A 25,101-nucleotide genomic window follows, 5' to 3' on the forward strand; every position below is an offset into this window, starting at 1 on the left:
TGAGGGAGCCAAGGGAGGAGATTGCTGGGGCCTTGACAGAAATCTTTGTATCCTCACTGGCTATGGGTGAGGTCCCAGATGACTGGAGAATGGCCAATGTTGTTCCATTGTTTAAGAAGGGTAGCAGGGATAATCCAGGAAATTACAGGCCGGTGAGCCTTACGTCAGTGGTAGGGAAATTATTGGAGAAGATTCTTCGTGACAGGATTTACTACTATTTGGAAGCAAATGGGCGCATTAGTGAGAGGCAGCATGGTTTTGTGAAGGGAAGGTCGTGTCTCACTAACTTGATCGAGTTTTTTGAGGAAGTGACAAAGACGATTGACAATGGAAGGGCAGTGGATGTTATATACATGGATTTCAGTAAGGCCTTTGACAAGGTCCCTCATGGCAGACTGGTGCAGAAGGTAAAGTCGTACGGGATCAGAGGTGAGCTGGCAAGATGGATACAGAATTGGCTTGGTCATAGAAGTCAGAGGGTAGCAGTGGAAGGGTGCTTTTCTGAATGGAGAGCTGTGACTAGTGGAGTTCCGCGGGGATCAGTGCTGGGACTTTTGCTGTTTGTAGTATACGTAAATGATTTGGAGGAAAATGTAACTGGGCTAATTAGTAAGTTTGCAGACGACACTAAGGTTGGAGGAGTTGCAGATAGTGAAGAGGATTGTCAAAGGATACAACAGGATATAGATCGGTTGGAGACTTGGGCAGAGAAATGGCAGATGGAGTTTAATCGGGACAAATGCGAGGTAATGCATTTTGGAAGGTCTATACAGGCAGGAATTATACAGTAAATGGCAGAACCCTTAAGTGCATTGACGGGCAGAGGGATCTGGGTGTACAGGTCCACAGGTCACTGAAAGTGGCAACGCAGATGGATAAGGTAGTCAGGAAGGCATATGGCATGCTTGCCTTCATCGGCAGGGGTATTGAGTATAAAAGCTGGGAAGTCATGCTGCAGCTGTATAGAACCTTGGTTAGGCCATACTTGGAATATTGCGTGCAATTCTGATCGCCACATTACCAGAAGGATATGGAGGCGTTGGAGAGGGTGCAGAGGAGGTTTATCAGGATGCTGCCTGGTCTGGAGGTTATTAGCTATGAGGAGAGGTTGGAGAAACTCGGATTGTTCTCACTAGAGTGACAGAGATTGAGGGGCAACTTGATAGAAGTTTACAAAATTATGAGTGGCATGGACAGAGTAGATAGAAGCTTTTTCCCAGGGTGGAAGAGTCAATTACTAGGGGACATAGACTTAAGGTGAGAGGAGAAAACTATAGAGGAGATGTGCGGGGCAAGTTTTTTACGCAGAGGGTAGTGAGTGTCTGGAATTCGCTGCCAGAGGAGGTGGTGGAAGCAGGTATGATAGTGGTATTTAAGGGGCAGCTTGACAACTACATGAATAGGATGGGAATAGAGGGATACGGACTCTGGAAGTGCAAAATGTTTTAGTTGACTGGCAATATGATCGGCACAGTCTTGGAGGGCTGAAGGGCCTGTCCCTGTGCTGTACTTTCCTTTGTTTGTTCTTTGAGAGGGAGAGTTTGGAGTGAACAGATGTTTCATTGACCCTGGCAGGGTGCATTAGATTATTCATCCTTTTCCTGCACTGCAGAACAGTACTTTTTTGGTGGCCATGAATGTTGATGTCCCTGGCGACTTCCTCCTATGCCGATGTGATCAGGTGTGTGGACCTCCTGCTCCCGTCCCTCAGACAGAGGATCTTCTGCCTTTCCTCAATGGCCTGAAGGAGAATTCCCAGGGAGGTCCCGCCGAACCATGTTGCAGAGGGTTTGTTTCTTTTCGAGGCCATTCCTTCACTTGCAACTCCTGGCGTACAGTGAGTGAATGTGTGTGCAGGCACCATTTAAGTATATCGCCGGGACCTTTGGCCCCCATGAGGTGAGAGGGACGATTCACTGATCGCCCTGTCACAGGATTCAATAAGCTCCTCACTGATGCATAATTAATTAGCTAAAAAGCAGATGATCTGGTGTGAAAACCGTCCTGTCACCCAGCAGGAACCATGCTGACTTTCCTGCCTTCCACAGCACTTAGTTTCCAGAATGGAAAATTCCACCCTGTCTTTCTGAAGTCAGGTACTATCCTCCTAAAAACTCCAAGATAAGTAGCAACTGCAGTTCATCTGCTTTCTGCCCCTTAACAATTTGTATCTTCACTGCCACTGGCACTTTATTTCTGTAGAGTTTAATTTTGCAACAAATATTATATAGCACTTTATCAAACATCTTAAAGTTCATACATGGAACATCAACTCCATCACCCTCATCAACTTCATCAAAAAAACTCAAGTTAGCCAAACATGATTTATCTTTAACAAATCCGTGCTGACTTTGATCTGTGAACTTATGATTTTCCATGAGCCAATTAAATTTATCCCGGGTTACCATTTCTACAAGTTTCTCCTTCACTGACATTAAGCTGTCTGGCCTGCAATAGCTGGGATTGTCCCTCTCCCCTCTTTCGAATTGGCATTTAACATTTGCAACTTTCCATCCTCTGGCACCACCCCTCTATGCAAGGAGGATTGGAAGATTGTGGACATAACCTACAATTCCACCCCAAGTTCTATTAATAACTTAGGAAGCATTCCATCAGTTTGGGTGATTTTTCTTCTCTGAGTAATGCCTGCAGTTACCCTGTCTAGTCCTGTTACAATTTTACAGGTTTCTATGAGATCCCCCCCTCATTCTTCTGAACTGCAGCGAATATAATCCTAAATGATCCAATCTTTCCTTATATGTCAGTCCCGCCATCCCAGGAATCAGTTGGGTAAACCTTCGCTGCACTCCCTCTATAGCAAGAACAAGATAAGGAGACCAAAACTGCATACAATATTCCAGGTGTGGTCTCACCAAGGCCCTTTTTAATTGCAGCAAGACATCCCTGCTCCTTTACACAAATCCTCTTGCTATGAAGGCCATCATACCATTTGCCGTCTTTACCGCCTGTTGCACCTGCATGCTTACCTTCAACGGCTGGTGTACGAGGACACCCAGGTCTCATTCCTGTCTCTCAATTTATAGCCATTCAGATAGTAATCTGCCTTCCTGCTTTTGCTACCAAAGTGGATAACCTCACATTTATCACATTATACTGCATCTGCCATGCAATTGCCCACACACTCAGCTTGTCCAAATCACACTGAAGCATCTCTGCATCCTCCCTACAACTCACCCTCCCACCCAGCTTTGTGTCATCTGCAGATTTGGAGATATTACATTTAGCTCACTCATCTAAATCATTAATATACATTATGAATAGCTGGGATCCCTGCGACACCCCACTGGTCACAGCCTGCCATTCACAAAAAGATCCATTTATTCCTACTCTTTGTCTCCTGTCTGCTAATCAGTTTTCTATCCATCTCAATACATTGCCTCCAATCCCATGCGCTTTAATTTTACACGCCAATCTTTTATTTGGGACTTTGTCGAAAGCTTTCTGAAAGTCCAAATAAACCACATCCACTGGCTCCCCCTCACCAACTCTACTAGTTACATCCTCGAAAAATTCCAGTAGATTTGTCAAGCATGATTTCCCTTTCATAAATCCATGCTGACTCTTTCTGATTCTGCCACTGCTTTCCAAGTGCTCAGCTACTGAATCTTTTATAATGGACTCTAGAATTTTCCCCACTACCGACGTCAGGCTGACTGATCTGTAATTCCCTGTTTTCTCTCTACTTCCCTTTTTAAATAGTGGGATCACATTAGCTACCCTCCAATCTGTAGGAACAGTTTCAGAGTCTATAGAATCTCGGAAGATGACCACCTCTGGGATGTAGATTATCAGGCCCTGGGGATTTATCAGCCTTCAATTCCATCAATTTCCCCAACACCATTTCCCTACTAATATTGATTTCTTTCTGTTCCTCCCTCTCACTTAATCCTGTGCTCCCCAACATTTCTGGTATGTTATTTGTGTCCTCCTCTGTGAAGACAGAACCAAGGTATGTATTTAGTTGGTCAGCCATTTCTTTGTTCCCCAATTTAAATTCCCCTGTTTCTGACTGTAAGGGACCTACATTTGTCTTCACCAATCTTTTTCTCTTCACATACCTATAACTATTTACACTCAGTTTTTATGTTCCCCGCAAGCTTACTCTCGTACTCTATTTTCGCCTTCTTAATCAATCCCTTGGTCCTCCTTCGCTGAATTCTAAACTGCTCCCAATCCTCAGGTCTGTTGTTTTTTCTGCAATTTGTATGCCTCTTCCTTGGATCTAATACTATCTCTAATTTCCTTTGTAAGCCATGGTTTGGCCACCTTTCGTATTTTCCTTTTGCGCCAGACAGGAATAAACAATTGTTGCCGTTCACCCATGCACTCTTTGAATGTTTGCCATTACCTATCCACCATCATCTCTTTAAGCAACGTTTCCCAATCCATCATAGCCAACTTGCATCTCATACCATCCTAGTTTCCTTTATTAAGATTCAGGACCCTAGTCTCAGAATCAATTACATCACTCTCCATCTTGATGAAGAATTCTGTCATATTATGGTCACTCATCTCCAAGGGACCTCGCACAACTTGACTGCCAATTATTCCTTTCTCATTACGCAATACCCAGTCTAGGATGACCTGTTCTCTAGTTGGTTCCTCAACGTATTGGTCCAGAAAACCATCCCGTATACACTCCAGGAATTCCGTCTCTACGGTATTGTTACTGACTTGGTTTGTCCAATCTATATGCAGATTAAACTCACCCATAATTACAGATGTTCCTTTATTGAATGTGTCTCTAATTTCCTGTTTAATGCCAATTCCAACATCACTACTACAACCCCCACTAATATTTTTTGCCCCTTAGTGTTTCTCAGCTCTACCCATACAGACTCCACATCATCGGAGCTAATATCTTTCCTCACTATTGTGTTAATTTCCTCTTTAACCAGCAATGCAACTCCACTGCCTTTTCCTTTTTGTCTGTCCTTCCTAAATACAGAATACCCCTGGATGTTCAGTTCCCATCCCTGGTCACCCTGCAGCCATGTCTCCATAATCCCGACGATATCATACCTGTTTACATCTATTTGCATGGTTAATTCATCCACTTTGTTGCAAATGCTCCTCATGTTAAGGCACAAAGCCTTAAGGCTTGTCTTTTTAACATTACTTGTACCGTTCCCACTATTTTTCACTGATTCTTGCCCTTGATTTCTCTGCCTGTCACTTTTCTTATTCCACTTGCTGTCTTTTGTTCTTGTGCTTGATTCCCCTTCCTCTGACTCCTTGCATAGATTACCATACCCCTGCCATTTTAGTTTAAACCCCACCCAACCACTCTAACAAATATTCCCCCTAGGACATCAGTCCTGGCCCTGCCCAGATGTGACCCGTCCAGTTTGTACTGGTCCCACCTCCCCCAGAACTGGTCCCAATGTCCCAGGAATCTGAAACCCTCCCCCTCACACTATCTCTTCAGCCATGTATTCATCCAATGTATCCTGCAATTTCTAGAGATCACTACCTTTGAGTCTTACTTTTCAACTTAATTCCTAAATCCCTATATTCAGCTTTTAGGACATCATCCCTTTTTTTTACCTATGTCGTTTGTACCAACATGTACAACGACCACTGGCTATTCACCCTCCCCCTTCAGAATGTCCTGTAGCTGCTCTGAGACATCCTTGACCCTAGCACCAGGGAGGCAACATACCATATTGGAGTCTCGTTTGCAGCCACAGAAACACCTATCTATTCCCGTTGCAATTAAATCCCCTATAACTATTGCATTCCCACACTTTTTACTCCCAAACAACACTGTAATAACGACCAGATAATCTGTTTTATATGTGATGCTGATAGAAGGATAAATATTGGCCAGGACACTGGGAATAAGTCCCCTGATCACCTTAAAAATAGAGTCATGGGATCTTTTACATTCACCTGAGAAGCAGATGGAGTTTCAGTTTAACGTCTCATCCGAAAGGCAATCTCCCTCAATACTGGAGTGTCAGGCTTAATTTTTGTGCTCAAGCCCTGAAGTGGGATTTGAACCTGGAACCTTGTGGCTCAGAGGCAAAAGTGCTTCTACTAGTTTCTCCATATCTATCTCATCAGTTCCTTTAATCATCTTAAACACTTCAGTTAGATCATCTGTTAAACTTCCACACTCAAAGAAGACACGTCTCATATGCAACCTGTCCTCATAATTTAACCCTTTTCGCCCCAGATCATTCTTGAAAATCTGCCAAGATAACCTTCCTGAGGTATAGTCCTAAGAACGATACACAGTATGTGATCTAATCAGAATTTTTGCAATTTAAGAACATGTAGGAAGAGGAGCTGTCCATTTAGCCCCTTGATCCTGTTCCACCATTTAGCCATGCCAGATATGCAATTTAACTCCAAATCAGTCATAGCCCTTTAGGCTAACCTTTGGTTAACAAATGTCTATCAGTTTCAGATATAAAATTAACAATTCGTTTTACATCAATGTTGTTTGCAAAACAGAGTTCCAAACTTCTGTCACCTTTTGTGTGTAGAAGTGTTTTCTAATTTCATTCTTGAAAGGTCTGGCTCTAATTTTTAGCTGCCCAAGCAATCAGAAATAGCTTCTTTATCTACTGTATCTGTTCCTCTTAATATCTTGAAACTTCAACCAAATCACATTTTAAGTTTCTAAATTCCAATGACTGCAACCTTAGTTTGTATAATCTCTTCTCATAATTTATACTTAAAGTCCAGGTATTATTCTGGTATTAATATTCAGTATTATTCTGAGCACACGCATGCATGAAGCTCTTGTTGTGGTCACGACCAGCTGAACTTCGAGGGAGTGTAAGCCCTTCCTGTTGATGAATCTCATTGGCCTCTCACTTGGTGCCTTGGTGGCCACATTGGTGCAATCAGTGATGCCCTGCACCTTCAGGAATCCAGTAATGGAGGTGAATCCCACTGCACTCCCTGCAAACCAATATATACTTCCTAAGGTATAGTGCCCAGGTGCAGGATTTTCACCCCAATATGCAGGCAAGTATGGAAATGGATGGGCATGAAAACTAGCACCACCTGTCGGCATGCCAGTTTGTCGTCAACATTCTGACTGTTCCCAATTTTGCTCAGGAGGGCAGAACATGGACACGACAACCAGCCCAATTCAGATAATTGACCAATTTTCTTGTTAACAAGCTTATTGTCAGCTCATCAAGAGCCAGTTTGGGATTTTTATGGGGCACACAATGGGTCAGGAGTGGCCTGAACTAAAGGAGACAACAACACAGCAAGGAGCCAGGTTCATTACTGCATCATTGGTGGACACATAAAAGGGTGCCCAGCTCACAGGAGCATTCGGCTATTAGCACACAGGTGCCATCAGGTGAGCAGAGTTAGCAGAGCAAGTGCACGCTAAACACTGGAGGGTGTCGTGACCCTCTAGGGATTATGGGGCCATAAGATGAGGGGCCCAGCAAACTTTGTGAATGCAGCTGACCGCAGGGAACGCATGGTACTTGGCAATAGGGTCAAATAGCGATGAAGATCAACGTCTTCAGAAGCAGGTGCAGAGCCCCAGGCATAAGGAGAGTCGCAGAAAGGAACAAGAGGCAAGAACCAATTGGACCCACCAATGTGAGCATATCTGTGCTGGTGGAGAGTGCATTTGAATGGTGTAATGTGCTGACTCTGCTGGTTCAGTTTCTTGACAGGCCCCCTGCAAAACTGGCCCTGTGGGAGACATAAGAAGGAGTTCGTGAGAACTTGACTGTAACAGCAGATGCCTCTACAGATCTGAGGTTTCCAAATGCAACTGGGGCATTGGTATGCAGTCAGACAATGAGGAGTGCGCGCCATTCCCTTCATCTACAGGTTTCAATATCTTTTCACCCTGTCCTCTGGATATTCCTAAACTGCTATCACCCGCTTCTTTCTGCAGCGCCATCCTCATGATTTCTATTGCATCATCTCCATGGCAGTGAGGATGGTGAGCTGGGGGCACTCCTCTTCCTGTGCATATCCCCATCCCTTGCATTCTGGTCCCTCTTCTGCAAGAACAAAAGAAAGATAAGACAATGTTGGCCTTTCCCAAATGCCATCATCTCATTTAAATAAGAAACAGCATGTATCAATGCTGCCCAGTCCTCAAAAGCTTTAGGGCTCAGGGTCTTGTTACCAGGTCATTAATTACCATGAACACACAGACCCTCAGACTGCTCAGCTGCTGTGTCTGCTGGTGGCTGGAGATCTGGAGACCTGTCATCTGGGTTTTGCATTCCACTCACATTGCCAGAGCAAGAAGGTCATTAAACGTCCTAAGGCATTGAACCCAGGTCCTCCTGCAGCTGCTGACATGTTCTGCCAGCTCCAGCCAAGCCTTCTTAGTTGGCTGAGTGGCTTTCTGCTGCCACCTTCCAGGAAGAGGACCACTCACCTCTTACATCCTGCCTCCAACATCACTTCAAAGTCGCATGAAGCCATGAATGCCACACCATTGCCTCTCCTGCTGAACTCAGTCCTCCTTTGCAGTGCAAAATAACTGCCACAATAATGTTTGATGTCATGCAAATTAGACCTACACTTAGAAGCCCCACCTCCATCCAGCACCCGCCCCCGCTAATTGGCTGCCAATTCACTTGAGGGTGTGCCACAGGAAGAAGCAGGTGATGGTAATTTAGGAATATCCAGAGGACAGGGTGAAAAGATATTGAAACCTGTAGATGAAGGGGATGGCACGCACTCCTCCTTGTCTGACAGCATACTAATGTCCTGGCCACTTAACAGCTGAAGCTGACATCAGGGAAAATCACATACTGTGATTGCACCAGTGCCCCCCCACCACCCTCCACTACCCCACATTGCTGAGTGGTTGGGACCTAGAAATGGTTCCAACATTGGGTTTCTGACCCTAAATGCAAAATGCTACCCCAGAACTGCTCAAGCACTCCAGGTGTGTTCTCAGCAGGGCTTGTATACCTGAAGCATGACTCCTGTCCGCTGTACTCTAGCTATAATGGCCATCATGCCATTTGCCCATTGTCTTTTTTAATTATTTTCTGTAGCTGTCCATGACATCTGAACGATCTGTGTACTGGAACCTCTACTGTTTCTAGATTTTTAGCAAGTACTTAGCAAGTACCCTGTTCTATCCTTTTTAGGTCCAAACAGGATGACCTCATTTGCCTACACTGAAATCTGTTTGCCATAGTTTCGCCCATTCATTAACATACTAATATCTCTTGGCAATTTTACATCTCCAACTAAACTGCTTATAATGCCTCCTATCTTTGGATCATAAGCAAATTCGGTTGTGCGACCTTCTATCTCATATAAATACAGTGAATAGTTGAGGCCCAACATAGATCATTGCAGGACACCACTGGTAACTTACTTGCTAACTTCCCAAAGCCTGTTCAGCATCTACATAATGCAGTGCAACAACTGACCAAGTCTCCTTGGACAGCACCTTCCAAACCCACAACTTCTACTAGCTAGAAGAACAAAGGCAGTAGATGCATGGCAACACCACCAAGGGCAAGTTCCCTCCAAGCCACACATTGTCTTGACTTGGATCTATATTGCCGTTCCTTTACTATCACTGGGTCGAAAACCTGGAACCCCCTTCCTAACAAGGCTAGGTGTATCTACATCACATAGACTGCAGCAGTTCAAAAATGTGGCTCAACATTATCTTCTCAGGGCAAATTCGGGATGGGCAATGAATGCTAGCCTTCCCAGTGATGTTATATCCCATGAATGAATTTTTTTAAAATTCCGTACTCCGTTCCTCGCTGCTTACCATTTAGAACATGCTCTGATCTAACTTCTTTAGGTTCAAAACTTACACTTCCCTACATTGAACTCCATCTGCCACATTTTTGCCCACATACTTCATCATCATTTTATAATTTTTTGCTTCCTTCTACTGCCACCTAACCTGTTTTCATCAGCCCAAAACTGCTCACACTTGATACATATGCATAAAATCATCAGTCTCACTGGAATAACAAGGACAGCCAGGTGCAGTGAATAGGAAAAATATGCACATTAATGTTGCAACAATTGTTATTCTGTGAAAGGAGTTGAGACACATAACTAGGGTCAATTTTTCCTATTTATCTGAATGTACTAAATCTGACCTTGGGTGTTCTTAATGCTCACCTTGACATCTTTCCCCCACAAGCATAAAATTAACCTTTTTACTAATTAGGTTTTCTAACCTGTGTAGTCTTTTGAATGATTAACATGCAAAAATTGAAATATTTGGAAAATATATTGACAAAGATATTATCCCACAATCATAATAGGAAGCCTCCCTGATCTCTGAGACTAACTGCCTTTTTCTTTGCCCTCTGTCTGCCTGGTTGTGCAGAATGGATTTTGTATGTAAGAGCATTCAGCCTGTATATTTCTGTAGCGTTATCATCTTATTCGCAGTAGACTTAGTGCTGAGTTATACAGTCGACACGGTCTTCAGGCACTTACTGAAAGGCACTTAGTGATTTCACAAACTGTGTGGGCAGAGCTCATTCAATTTATAAGCAGCACAAACTTTGCAATTAAATTGCAGCTTTTAAATAGATCATCCTCGCATATCTATTAAATAATATTTCTATGAAGCTTATGAAGGGAGAGTTAAATGATTTAAAATCTAAGTTAGATGTGGCCTACTCGCTACTATTTTTAATTTTGGAGTTCCAATCCCATTTCTCCTCCATCACAAAAACTGTCAACTTCCACCTCCAAAATATTGTCTACCTCCACTCCTACCTCAGCAGATTTGCTGCTGAAGCCCTCAACCTTGCCCATGTCAACCAGCTTTCCTGACTGAGCTTCCATCCTTCACTCTCCATAAACTTCAGTTCATCCAAGATTCTGCTGGCCACATCCTATCCTGCATCAAGTCCCAATCATTCATCTTTCACTTACCTACATTGTTCACATATCTACATTGGCTCCCAAACACCCAGTGACTCATTTAGAATTCTCATTGTTTTCATGCCTTTGTCCCTCCTTATTATCTCTGTAAGCTCTTCCAGCCCTACATACTTCCCTCCTTTACTCTGACTCTGGCTTCCTGTGCATACCCTCTCCCTTAAACCAGCTAGCCCCATGCTCTGGAAATGCCCCCTAACAGCCTTGACCTCTCCACCTCCCTCTCTTCCGTTTAGACCCTCCTTAATGTAACCATACCTCTGTTATTTTACCTCTTTAAATCATTTGGAGCAGTTGGGTTAAATTAATTAGTAACACTTTATTTACAATAGTCGTTTAAATAAATTTTAGGGGTGAAGCAGATCAGTACACAAGGATATAATAAATAACAAATCCTGGAAGTTTGCATTGGATCAGTGAATATCTGTAGAGAGAAAAGACAAATTATTATTTTTGGTGTTGAGAGATTACATGCAAGATGTTGACTTATCATTTCTCTTTACAGATGCAGAATGGTCTGTGCATTTCCAGTATTCTCTTAAAAAGTCAAGATTCCTCAGTTAGGTTTTGTCCCTTCCAACAGTATGTGAAAACACTAGGCAACTTTCCTATAGATCCTCCTCAACTGATTATTTTCATCATTTGACCATCTTATCAATGTAAGATTAATGAGCCAGTAGATTACTTACATCATCTTTCTTGAAAAGAAATGTGAGATTAGCTTGTTTTCAATCCAGTGTGATCTCGCCTACATTACTTGATGCTCTCATGATGACTGTCAGTACTTTGTGGATTCTGACCCTCATCTAACTTAGCACCCTCAGGTATATAGCATCCATTCAAGGGAATTTTTCTTTAAGCCCGCCTAGGACTCGCACGCAAGCAATGCTTAAGGGATCTCATTTCTTCTTTCAAAACCTTCTTGTTGTAAAAATAAGAATGTCTTCCTGTTACATTTGTATTTTGCTACAATACTTACCTATAATTCTCTCTTTGCCTCTCTGCCTGCCCTTTTTGTTTATGTTTTTCTAAAGGTTTCTGTATTTTAAAATTCTATTGGTTTTTGTAGATTTTATTTTTTGCATCTTTCTTTGTATTATCTTATTAATCCATCAATAGGTCATGTATCTTCATTTGGGCTTCCTAATGTGCTGCACACAGAGGACTGCATGGTTTGAGGAGTGTTATTGCAGCCTGTTGTTGAATTCTACGTGGCTTCACCTTCAGTGGATGCTCTTGTTGTATTTATAGATTTTCATTCTCAAGAGTGCAATGGTATTTCCATTCAAACCACAGATATGCAAGAGGAGGTGGTGTGGATGTATTGATTAAACATGATGTTACAATTCTAAATAGACATATTATATAAACTTCCCCTCCCATGGCACCATCCCATGCAATCGCAGAAGGTGCAAAATCTGCCCCTTTACTTCCACCCGCACCACCCCCCCCCCTCCCTCCTCACCATCCAAGGGCCCAAACACTCCTTTCAAATGAAGCAGCACTTCACTTGCACTTCCCTCAATTTGATCTACTGCATTCACTGCTCCCAATGCGGTCTTCTCTACATTGGAGAGATCAAACGCAGACTGAGCGGCCGCTTTGTGGAACACCTTCGGTCTGTCAGCAAGCATGACCCAGACCTCTCTGTTGCTTGCCATTTCAACACACCACCCTGGTCTCATACTCACATGTCCGTCCTTGGCCTGTTGCAATGTTCCAATGTTCCAGTGAAGCTCAACACAAACTGGGGGAACAGCACCTCATCTTCCGATTAGGCACTTTACAGCCTTGCAGACTTAACATTGAGTTCAGCAACTTCAGACCATGAACTCTCTCCTCCATCCTCACCCCTTTTCGATCCCCCTTTTTTCAAATATTTAATTTTAAATTTTTATATATATATTTTTTCCCCACCTATTTCTATTTTTTTTAAATTTCCACTCATTGTTTTATCCCCACCTTTTAGTCTATTTCAATCTTCTCTCCCACACCATCCCCTCCCCCCACCCCACCTCCACTAGGGCCATCTGCCACTTGTTCATTCTGCTTTCTACTCTTAATGTCACCATTAGCACCTCCTTTAGCTAGTATCACACCATCAACACCCCTTCGACCTTTTGTTTATGACATCTTTTGCAATCTCTCCTTTGTCTCCACCTATCACTGGCCTTCTATACAGCTTCACATGTCCCACCCCCCTTAAACAGTATATATTTCATCATATTTTTACTTAGCTTCAATTCTGGAGAAGATTCATACGGACTCGAAACGTTAACTCTGTCTTTCTCTCCACAGATGCTATCAGGCCTGCTGAGTTTTTCCAGCAATTTTTGTTTTTGTATTATACAGAGGTGGGTGGGTGTAAAACTGGGGGCAGGAGGGTTAGCACTCCAGTCAGGCTTTGAGGCCCTTGCTGCCTTTCTGGCCACATTTGCAGCCAAAGGCCGCTGTATGCAGGGGTTCCCTCTTCACAGTGATGGCCCAGCTACTGGTTCCATATTTTAATTTAAAAGTTTAAAACATTTAAGGCGGTGGCTCAAGATGGAGACGCCCTCTCTCTCTGTTACCTTAACTGCAAGCTGCAGCTACTTCCAAACTGGAGGGTCTCCTGTTGGCCGAGCAGCTTCAAAAGCCTGCCCAGCCTGCCCTCTGGCCACTAATGGGACAAATCAGGGGAAATTCACTAAGATAAAAGCAAAAAACTGCGGATGCTGGAAATCCAAATCCAAAACAAAAACAAAAATACCTGGAAAAACTCAGCAGGTCTGACAGCATCTGCGGAGAGGAACACAGTTAACGTTTCAAGTCCGTATGACTCTTCAACAGAACTAAGGAGGTGAAATATAAGCTAGTTTGGGGTGGAGGGGATGGGACAAGTAGAGCTGGATAGAGGGTCAGTGATAGGTGGAGATAACAAAAAGATGCCATAGGCAAAAGGACAAAGAGGTGCTGAAGCTGGTGATATTATCCAAGGAATGTGATAATAAAGGTACAGATAGCCCTAGTGGGGGTGGGATGGGGGAAGTGATCGAAATAGGCTAAAAGGCAAAGATAAAACAATGGATGAAAATACATTTAAAAATAATGGAAATAGGTGGGAAAAGAAAAATCTATATAAATTATTGGAAAAAAGGGGGTTCGGAAAGGGGGTGGGGATGGAGAAGAGAGTTCATGATTTAAAATTGTTGAACTCAATATTCAGCCTGAAAGGCTGTAAAGTGCCGAGTCAGAAGATGAGGTGCTGTTCCTCCAGTTTGCGTTGAGCTTCACTGGAACAATGCAGCAGGCCAAGGACGGACATGTGGGCATGAGAGCAGGATGGAGTGTTGAAACGGCAAGCGACAGGGAGGTCTGGGTCATGCTTGCAGGCAGACCAAAGGTGTTCCACAAAGTGGTCACCCAGTCTGCGTTTGGTCTCTCCAATGTAGAGGAAACTGCATTGGGAGCAGCGAATGCAGTAAACTAAACTGAGGGAAGTGCAAGTGAAATGCAAGAAGGTGATAAATTAGTAATTTTGTTGAGAAGAGCCAATTTGGTGATTTAAGAAGGGATCTAGCACAGGTAGATTGAAAAGAGTGATTGCATGGTAAAACAGTAACTGAAAAATGAAAGCTATTTTAGGGAAGATACAAACTAGTCATGTTCCTTTGAAAGGAACAGATAGAACATCCAAATATATATCCAGTCGACATCAGTTTTTTATTAGCCATGCACATTGTTCATAAAAATAGATGAACTTTTTATGTGTGTTCTGTTATGTAAAGGCCATCATAATTTGTGCGTGTTTAAAATCTTTATATTTTTGCTCAAAGTTGAATGAGGGATGATTTAGAAATGTTAGAAAAAAAAACTTTTTTTAAGTATCCTCTCCAGTTTACACACTGACTAGACTACATTGTCTTATCAGTTACTGTTAGCATTAATTAACAAATAGCAGTTTCACACTTGTAGGTATAATAAGAGGCTAAACATGAAACAAAACTTTTGACATTCATCTGAAATTGGTCAGTCATGGCTAAGGGTAAAGTTCCTGTGTTGTGCTGGTGAAATGATGTGCCTTAATTCTTAAACGAGTCCTGACTATTACATAGAAATAGAAAATGCTGGGAACACTCAGCAGTTTAGGCAGCATCTGCAGAGAGAGAAACAGTTAAAGTTTCAGGTTGATGACACCATTCATTCTTGTAACCTTTCATTTAGACTTTAATACAGAGTCAGTAGTTTTGTGCTGGAGCTGAAAAGTTGAGATTCAAAATTAATTTTACTTGAGAACCTTATAGAAACCAGAGAAAATACCCTTCAATTCCATCAGTAGAAAATATGAAACCTAAACAATTTTTTTTTGCTATCAGGACCCTGTTTTATTTACTGGTACCATGAAGAAGAACCTGGATCCCTTTGATGAACACACTGATGAAGCACTGTGGAATGCATTAGAAGAGGTAGGAACTGGATTGGGAAACCATAATATACTTTACAGACAGTAGGGTTTTTAAACACCTATAAGTTGCTTTAAAGTGTACTTGGCTCCCACATGTTTGCATTATGCAAGTTATGAATCTACCAGTGCAATTTGTAAAGAAATCTAGAAGGCTGCCTGTGCTTTGGGTGCTGAACGGTCTCGACCTTCAATATGGCAGGCAAGAAGCACACATTCATTATGAGCCGGGGGTATGCACCGACTGCATTCAGGAAAACCAGGACAGTGAGCGGTTCTTAAAGGGACTGCAGGGTGCCACCACGAAGGCTTTCAAAAATACATACATGAATGTGGAGTCGAGAGTTGCAGCATTGCTCCTTCTCACTCGACTGCCACCCCTCCTTTTCCACCTGCCCCTTCCACCCCATAACCACATCCATTTCTCGCTCCCTCTTTCTTTCTATCTTTCTGACATTTCCAAAGACAGAGAATAATAAGGCACAAAGGGATACTCTGCTACAATTGCAAGCAATAATGCACTGAAGTAGAAATACACAATATATTATTAAATTGACCTCCTGCAGAGCTCCCTGTTAGTAGCATATTTCAGCATTCTAAAATCCTTGCAGTTCTAGTAGTTCTTGGAATATACGTTTGTGAAGATTTCATGAGAAGTGATCCTCATGGCATCCTCTTAGTTTTCACACGAGGGAAAACAGAATAAAACAGGATATTTGACTCTCAAAGCAAGTCTGGGTTTTAAAGTAAAAGCAAAGTACTGAGGATGCTGGAAATTTGAAACCAAAACAGAAAATGCTGGAAAAACTGAGCAGGTCTGACAGCATCTGTAGAGAGAGAAACAGCTGACGTTTCGAGGTCCTGAAAGAAGAGTCATACAGACTCGAAATGTCAACTCTGTTTCTCTCTCCACAGATGCTGTCAGACCTACTCAGTTTTTCCAGCATTTTCTGTTTTTGTTTCTGGGTTTTAAAAGTACATTTTTAAATGAAAAAAACTGTCATTTTTGTATAATCTTAATGATGATCACGCTTTCAGAACAAATGACCTCTCCCCACCACCAGCAATTACATTCTAAATATGTGTCCTATCATCCGAGGAGGCAATGCAACTAACAGCTCCATGCATAACAAAGTGAGTTCTTTGACTGAGTCAGACAAATAATTATTATGCAACAACAGAAGAAAGGAATTTCTTAGGGGAGAAAAACAGTTAATTTTCTTTTTAATTTGTCTTTAGCTTGGTTATCTAAAATCTTATCAAATATGGACGGAAAGCTGAGTTTCTGTCATAGCCACCACCCAACATTGTATAAAGTACATCTAATCATGTTGGCACTCACTACTTAAAGAAAACCTATCCACAGTAAAAAGTCAGAAATAATTAAAATGGTCCTGATTTTATGTTCTGTAGTACTTCAAAACATGGTATTGTTGTCGATGCTGTAAATATCCATGCTTGACTGCAGTCATAACAAAATTACTTTGAGTGTTCTGCTCATTGGAGTATAAAACCTAGCTTTCATTGATGCAGAGAAAGATAATGATGATATCAAAATTGTGGCTATGTGCGTTTCATTATATATATCCTTATAGGAGACAAAATATTTCTGTAGTCCTTGGGCTCAATTTAAAGAGTGGAAGAGACTCTTCAAAAATGATGATGATGGCACCAAAACTTCACTCTAAGGGGAATAGCATGCCCTATCTTCTCATTCTCATAAAAGCCTTTTTGTGGCTTTGTGTATGAACAGTTCCTCAACAGCATTTTAAGGTTTTGGTAATACTTGAAGAATGTTCTGGCTACATCACATAGAAGCCTTCCAATTTGACATTTAAAGACACAAATTGAATTTTTAATCACAATGTGTAATTTCTCCCCAATAGAAAGTCAATTTGGTTGTGCAACTTGTTAAAGTTTTGCTCTTTCATCTTATTGGTGCCTGTTTAAACTCCATCTGGTTATATAAAAGAAAGGAGTTTTAACAGATGTCAACCCTTCCAAGGAAAGCAAATCTTGATTCTCTACCTATTTTGCCCTGAAGTGATCTCAGTACCCAAATTTGACAATATAAATGCTGCAATCAGTGTTGAATTGATACAGACCATCCCTGGATGTGGATTTTCATATTTACAGGTTTGAAGTATGAGGGATGATTGAATGCTTCGATCAGTTTATCATTGGATAAGAGCATAGGTTGAGGAATTGGAGCTACAGGCCAGAATTTTACACTGTCTCTCTGCGGGGTTCAGAGATTCCATCCCGGATCCCGTCCGACCCAACCCCGTCGCGATTTTACACTAGGGTGGGCAGGGCCTCAGACGGGAAGACTGCCCTTGCCACTTAAGGGCCTTTTCTAGCCCAGCCTCAATTTTTAGGCTGTCAGGAAATGACAAATCAAGGGGCATACCCAGAAACGCACAGAGTTTGATCTCGGGTGGGAAGGGGGTGGCACCTCCTTCAGAAGCCTCCTTCTGACTCCCCTTAATGCCAGATGACCTCCTGACCTTCCTTCCTGCCCGACCTATCCCCCGAGATCCCAATCACCCCCTCACAACCCCCCAGGCCTTCCCTACCCTCCCCACCCTGGGACCTCTGCCACTTACCTCTCCTCTGGTTCCCAGCACTTAGTTCTAGGCAGCTCTCTTTAGTGCCTCTTCCGGCCACTGCAGCGATGTTCCTGGAGGGACTGGAGAGCCGCTGGCCAATTCAAGGTAGGACTTCCTTATGGTGACGGGCGGGAGTCCTGCCTTATGCCAATCAATGATTGTTAGAGCATGAAATGGCATCTGGCCTACTGGAATCGGTCAGGCAGTCGAGCCCCCACCATCCTGAAAATTCAGGCCATGGTGTTGCGCCCCAGTTCATGCTGTGCTAACATTGAATGCAGCTTTCTGCTGGAAGTGCAGAATCATATCTCGATTTTAAATCCAACTCCCACCACGTACCCCCCTCCCCCCGCCACCCTGATGGCCAAGGTGAAGTTGAAAGGGGTGAAAATCCTAAAAAAATTAGCTCTCACCTCCAAGCCACTGCATTGCTGGCTGCCATAATATTAACAGCGATGTTCCAAACCTATTTAAGATCGAAAAGCTAGATGATGTCATTGGCACAGAAATGTAAATTTTAGGCCCATCCAGACAGAGTCCAACATTGATTCCTGGCAACAGCAGCACAACAAGCAGGAACTGACTAGCCATAAGAAGACCAGGTAACTTTTAAGAGTGAGCCTGTTTTTGAGTACCATGCGAGCTGAGGAGGGAAGTGAGAATGCTCCCACTCTCTCCCCCACCCCCCGGCCTACAAGGAGTTCTTTGGCTGGCCCCCCAACCCACTCTGCTGATCTTTGAGGAATTCCCAGCAGCAGCATCCCCACAATCTTTTGGGGATTTGCCATCAACAGCGTGGCCTGTTTGCTACATTAAAAACATAATCCCCATCCCCCCACAAGAACATGATTCAGTGGAATCCTCTCCTGTCACTGACTGTTGGGACCATTCCCACAGGATCCCATCAGCAGCCAAATTTCCCCAAACACCCTGATTGGGTGTCAAGCTGGACCTTTTTGTGTTTTATTTAAATGAGACTCTGTCAATGCAATCATCAGGGCCTGTACATCCATAACTTGCTGGCTTCATTGCCCAGTACGAGATTCCTGCATAACCTTCCTACCCCACTGCCTACACACAAACCATGCAATCACACCTATGGTAATGTTATATGCTGACTTTGACCTATGTTAGTTTGTTTTCAGACAGTGCGGCATTTCCAGCATATTGAATATGACATCGTATGGACATTCTGGTCCTGTCCTGCCCTGCCCCAGAACAGTGTTTTCCTCCTCCCATGGACTTTACCTGGGAAGTGATCAGGTGAAAGGAAGTCTCTAGTGGATCCAATCCCTTCATTTGTCGCATGTGTGACCATTCCCATCACTGGCCTAGAGATACTGGCATGGTTTATCTGAGAGGTTCAGGAAACAGTGGGAACAGGAGCAGATGTGAGGGAAATGGTCTTGGAACCCATGCCTTCACCCTTCCCTATGCAATAGATGGGGTTGGAGCAGCAAGCAGCTGGAGAAGGGAGATTGAGAAAATAAGGTTGGCACAGTGAGGCAGTCGTCTACCTCAGACCCTACATCCCGCTCCACCCCGCATTTTGCCACATTTTCCCTTTTGTCTGCTCCAGTTCATATTACTTCCTGAATTATCAGGTAAACTATGGCAGTCCGGGATAGCGGTGGGAATGGCCCTTGGGTGCCAAATTGAGGAACAGAACCCTCTACAGAGTTCCTTTTATCTGATACTGCATTATGGCTTGTCTGACGTTGGATGTTGCTCTTTCACCGAGGACAGAGGTTGCTGGCCATTGTGCAATTGAAGATCAGAAAAGGAATACTGCAGACCTTTGATTTTATGAGCATTGACTGAAGTGTACTGGACTCACTTTTAACCCAATTTATTGAACCATACAGGGCATAAAGCTGCTACTTTTAGTCATTTTTTATTGAGATAAAAGTTGATTATGATATTTGTTTTTGTTAAAGCAGGAGGTTATTTATGAATCAGCAGAGCTCTATTTCTAATGCCTATGGTCCCAATAACTATTATTTAATGGGACGAGAATGAAAAAATAAATCCCACTACCCCAGTACTGGGAACTCTGACCTTTATTGAGCAAATGTAAACAATATTGTATTACTTTTCAAATTCAAGGAGTTGTGTAAAGGTTAAAAGTAAACTGCACTGCAAATACTCTTTGACCTTCTTTAAATTGATATTAATATTATGATATTACATTGTATGATTCACTTCATAGGTGCAGCTAAAGGAGGTGGTTGAAGAATTGCCAGGTAAGATGATGACAGAACTAGCTGAAGCTGGTTCCAATTTCAGCGTTGGACAAAGACAACTAGTGTGCCTTGCCAGAGCAATTCTCAGAAAAAGTAAAATACTTATCATCGATGAAGCAACGGCAAATGTGGATCCTCGGTAATGACCTGCACTTCTCGTACAAGTGATCATACACTGATGTTATAACAGCACTGTAAATGCTGCTAAGAGAGTGTATTGATAATAATACCTTCAAACCAGGCTTTTTGATAATCAGCATCAAAGAAGATAGAGACACATAGTTAAAAGCTGCAGTATTGTAATTTGAGTTGGATTACTCTAATTGATATTTTGATTTTAGCATTTGTGAAACACTACACACTGGACAGAAAAACTGCCACATCTTTGTAATTCTATTATTATTTAAACTTGCTTAGAAGTACAGTGTATTTTAACCTATCTAAGAGTGGATTAGTAGCCTTTTTTAAAGAAGTAGATGCTGGAATAAATCCTATAAGACTCCACGAGTGCCATTCAAAACTATAGTGGAAATTTATAGAGTCAGTAACTGTCCATCAGGATTTCACAGAGTATTTCCTTAAAGTCTTGTAACCTTTTTAGCTGTGTAAACAATACTCAAGTTTAATTTACTATGAACAGTCGAGTGATAAGATGATTAATTGTAACCCATTTACATAACAAAGTCATAGGAATTTGAAGAAGTAGAGTATTGGAAAATTCCACTCGGCCCATGAAATTTATTCTAACTTACTTTTAACCCATTTCTACCAGCTGAAGTGAGTATCACAAAGGTTCTTTCTTTAGTCAGCATGGGATTTGAATAGGTACAATGTGAACTAGTTCTTCACTATAGGACATTGTGCATTGCTTTTTTAATGAAAGGGCTGTATAAAAATCATACTAAATGTTTTATAGGATTTCTAAAATGATCTTTAAAGAAAGAGTGCAATTTATTTATTTATTCTCAACATTTTCCTGATCACATATTGAACGCATTGATTCTGAGCTGAGGGTTGGTCCCAAGGTTCTCAGCACCAAGTGACCATGCCTGTGCCTTGACTGAACTGAGTGCCAGAACCAGGGCCATTACCCTCAGGCCTGATTGCATTTTTATTCGATAAGCAAAACAAGCATTTCCAATAAGGATCACTGCATAACAACCAAAGTAGAGAACTATTTTCCCTTCCCTAGCCCAAAGGTGCTGCAGTTTGCATTTATATCCTAATTGCCATCCTGGTTGAAGTCAGCATACACAATGCAGGCCAGGAATCAAACCTGGGAAAAATTATTCTTATGGTTCTGTGAAGTAGCATATATATATTGGATAGCCTGGTTATTTTTAACAATATGAATAAAAGTTAAAAGCATTTCAAGAGATTCAAATTAGATCGTGAAATGAAGGGTTTCTGAAGCCTTTAAATAAGAAAGATCACACAAGATCAAAGTTTTTGGTTGGAACTCATGTTCAATTGCCAGTTTATGCAATGTATGTACAGCGCCTTAGTTGAAATTTATAGTAAATGTAGAATAACTGAAATTTCAGCTAAAGTTTGACATTTCACAGTCTGAAAACAACACCCAAACCCCTTTCTCTCTCGCTCCCTATTATATATATTAAACACACATGCTCACACACATCTCAATTTACAGCCCATAGTAATTAAATTTGAAGATGACATTGAGCCAGGGAGAGGAAACGTGGATTCAAATAAGCCAGCCAAGATTATACAAAGGATTTTCAACAGGAGTTTTATTTGGACTAATTAGTATTAAATGAAGTTCAATACAGATATGTGCAACCTTCTGCATATTGGAAGTGAAGTTAAGAAGCACAGAACTTCATGAGGATAAAACCTTGCATTTACTGCCTCCGTGTCCTTGATGAGTCCCCCTCCATGCTTGACTCTCAGCAGTTTGGGCCCTTGAGTGCTTGACAGTACTGAAGAAACCACACTTGTCATTGGTGTCTGAGAGTTGTTGGATCTCCCACACTCATTCAACCCACTGTTTACTCTTTATGTCAGGGTTTTATGCTGTATCACTGCCTTCAGCCACCTATAGGACTGGTTCTTTTCTCTTCAGCTGTAATGGAGTTCCCAGTCAGTGAAAGCTCTGTGCTTATGCTTGATTAGATCCTATATCCCTTGGTCATTTTCATCAAGCCAGTCACATTGTTTCCTGGTAGAGAGACCAAGGACCCCTTCGCAGGTGCTTGTTATGGTGGACTTTACTATGGATACACTAACTTCTGGTGCCTAGAGGTTGAGAGGTTGGCAGTGAGGCACTGAACTAGAAGGGATCCTTGACGGGACCTTTGAGGCCTTCAAAGTTAATTTTCTTGGGCATTGCTTCTGCTGCCTCTGCTGTTTGGAGGTCAGGCTGGTGGAGTTGGTAGATCAGATAAGGCAGTGATCAGACCAGCAGTCAGCAGTATCTGTCCTGGCGTGGGTGATGTGGACTTCTCTCTAATCCCTTGCTCAAACAGTAACGTAGTTGAACAAGTGCCAGTGTTTGGACCATGGGTTGTTGACATGAGGTCTTACCCCTTATCCCACTGGAGAAACAGGGAATTTGTTATGGCAGGTCATGTTCGAGACATTTCAAAGCTCCTACATGCTTCGGAGACTTGGACGACCTACAGCAGGCACCTCAAAGCAATGGAGAAGTAAACCAGCAGTGCATTTGCATGATCCTCCAAATACAGTGGCAAGAAAGGTAACCCAACAGCAGCATCTTCTCCCAAGCCAACTTGCCCAACATTGAGGTGCTGATTTTTTTTAATTCATTCGCGGAATGTGGGCTTCAGAGGCTAGGCCAACATTTAATGCCCATCCCTGGTTGCCCTTGAGAATGTGGTGGCGAGCTACTTTCTTGAACCTCTGCAGTCCATGTGGTGTAGGTACATCCACAGGGCTGTTAGGGAGTCCCAGGATTTTGACCCAGTGACAGTGAAGGAACGGCGAATATTTCCAGGTCAGGATGGTGAGTGACTAGGAGGGGAACTTCTAGGTTGTGGTGTTCCCATCTATCTGCTGCCCTTGTTCTTCTAGGTGATAGTGGTCACGGGTATGGAAGGTGCTGTCAAAGAAGCCTTTGTGAATTCTTGCAGTGCATCTTGTAGATGGTGCACACTGCTTCTACTGTGCATCGGTGGTGGAGGAAGTGAATGTTTGTGGATGTGGTGCCAATCAAGCGGGCTGCTTTGTCCTGGACAGTGTCAAGCTCCGTGTGTGTTGTGGGAGCTGCACTTGCCAGGCAAGTGGTGAGTATTCCGTCACACTCCTGATTTGTGCCTTGTAGATGGTGAACAGGCTTTGGGGAGTCAGGAGGTGAGTTATTCGTTGCAGGATTCCTAGCCTCTGACCTGATCACTCAAAACCAGCTTCACTGGGTGGGACATGTCATTCATAAGCCTGGCACCAGATTCCCAAGGTGACAGCTCTACTTGGAACTCAGTCACAGCAGGAGACTCCCAGGAGGACAGCAGAATGATTTTAGGGATGTCCTCAAAGCATCCCTGAAGAGGTCAGATATACCCATTGATTCATAGGAGACCTTGGCTTGTGACCCACCAAAATGGAGAAGGCTAATTCAGGAAAGCATTGAACAAATCAAGAGATTTTGTCAGGAATATGCAGAGACGAAGTCAGAGGGCGCACACAAACTTCCAAACAACCCATTTACCCAACCTTTCAACACCACCTGCCCCACATCTGGCAGAGTCTGAAGATCATGCATTGGACTTATCAGCCATTTGAGAACCCTTGGAGTTGGAGAACTGGATTTGGAGTTGCAAGATATTTTGATTTGCCTGGATCAGGATGACTTACAAAGATTTGGGAGGTGTAGCAACAGCAATTGGGTCAATGTTGGAGGCAGAAAGCTGGAGCTTAGTATTGTCCACGTACAATAGAAGCTGATCCATATTTCCAAATTATATTAGTGACAAAACAGCCTGTATGCATGTGGTATATTTTTATTATACCTTTGTTGCATTTTATTGATTTAAAGAAGCTTGTCTTGAATCATCTAGTTTTGGAGATGCACACTTCATTAAACAGTAGTATACAATCCTGGAGACAAACCTACTAGGATGAGGCAAATTTGTTTTCACATCTTAATCCATGTTATTGGAAAAAACATTTGATTGATCTTACCAGAAGCACTTCATGGTAACTGCTTTTTCTGCATGGGTTCAATCAAGTCAAATATAGTTTGCAGCCAAGTGATAAATGGCATCTAATACCTATTGGATGGAATGTACTTACTTTCCAGAGGATAGACCCTTTGTCTGCAGAAGTTCTCTTTGTTTGTAATCCTGCATGTGATGAGAAGCTTTATTTGATTTTGAAAGATACATATATGATCCTCTTCTTCCTAGTTGAACTTTGAAGGTGATGGAGACCTAAGGACTAATTTAACAAAATTCTGGAGGGCAAGGCTCTCCATTGTAACATTGGTTCTTATATCTCAGACAGCCTTACAGCAAAGCTTCTGAGGCTGGACACTCATGTACAATGAAATCACACGTATAAGTTAATTTAAGGACATTTCCAAAATTAGACATTATCGAGAAAACTAAATGTCTTGCCATTTATTAGTGTTGTATTGAGGAGGCATAACAAAGTTCTATAAACTTATCTATTTATTGTAAATTCTTGTTACTTTTAACAAACTATTCTATAGTTTATAGCCTATCTTGTAGTCTGATGGTGTTGGGTCCAAATGGCCAGACTTGGGTAAATCAATGTACAACTGGTCCAGCCTTTTAAGATTTGGCTGGACCACATGATGTGTTAGTCGGCCTCGCTTTCCTCTGGCAAAACTATACGCTTGTCCAGGATCACCCTGGGAGCCAAAGGAACCTCCAACTTCTTTTCTGAAATACCAGTCTTGAATCACTTTCCACAA

The 25,101-nt window shown here is 42.4% G+C and overlaps 1 protein-coding gene across 2 annotated transcripts in view; it reads left to right on the forward strand.

The window, feature by feature from the left end:
* abcc4 (ATP-binding cassette, sub-family C (CFTR/MRP), member 4) overlaps positions 1-25,101 on the forward strand; it is a 516,215-nt gene that overhangs the window by 454,640 nt on the left and 36,474 nt on the right. For both annotated transcript variants that reach the window (XM_041199134.1, XM_041199135.1), the window contains exons 27-28: positions 15,252-15,341; positions 20,156-20,328. In XM_041199134.1, coding sequence (XP_041055068.1) covers positions 15,252-15,341; positions 20,156-20,328 — 263 coding nt within the window. The remainder of the gene's footprint in view (positions 1-15,251; positions 15,342-20,155; positions 20,329-25,101) is intronic.

Source organism: Carcharodon carcharias, chromosome 11 (assembly GCF_017639515.1).
Source record: "Carcharodon carcharias isolate sCarCar2 chromosome 11, sCarCar2.pri, whole genome shotgun sequence".
In the NCBI taxonomy this organism is placed as follows: Eukaryota; Metazoa; Chordata; class Chondrichthyes; order Lamniformes; family Lamnidae; genus Carcharodon; species Carcharodon carcharias.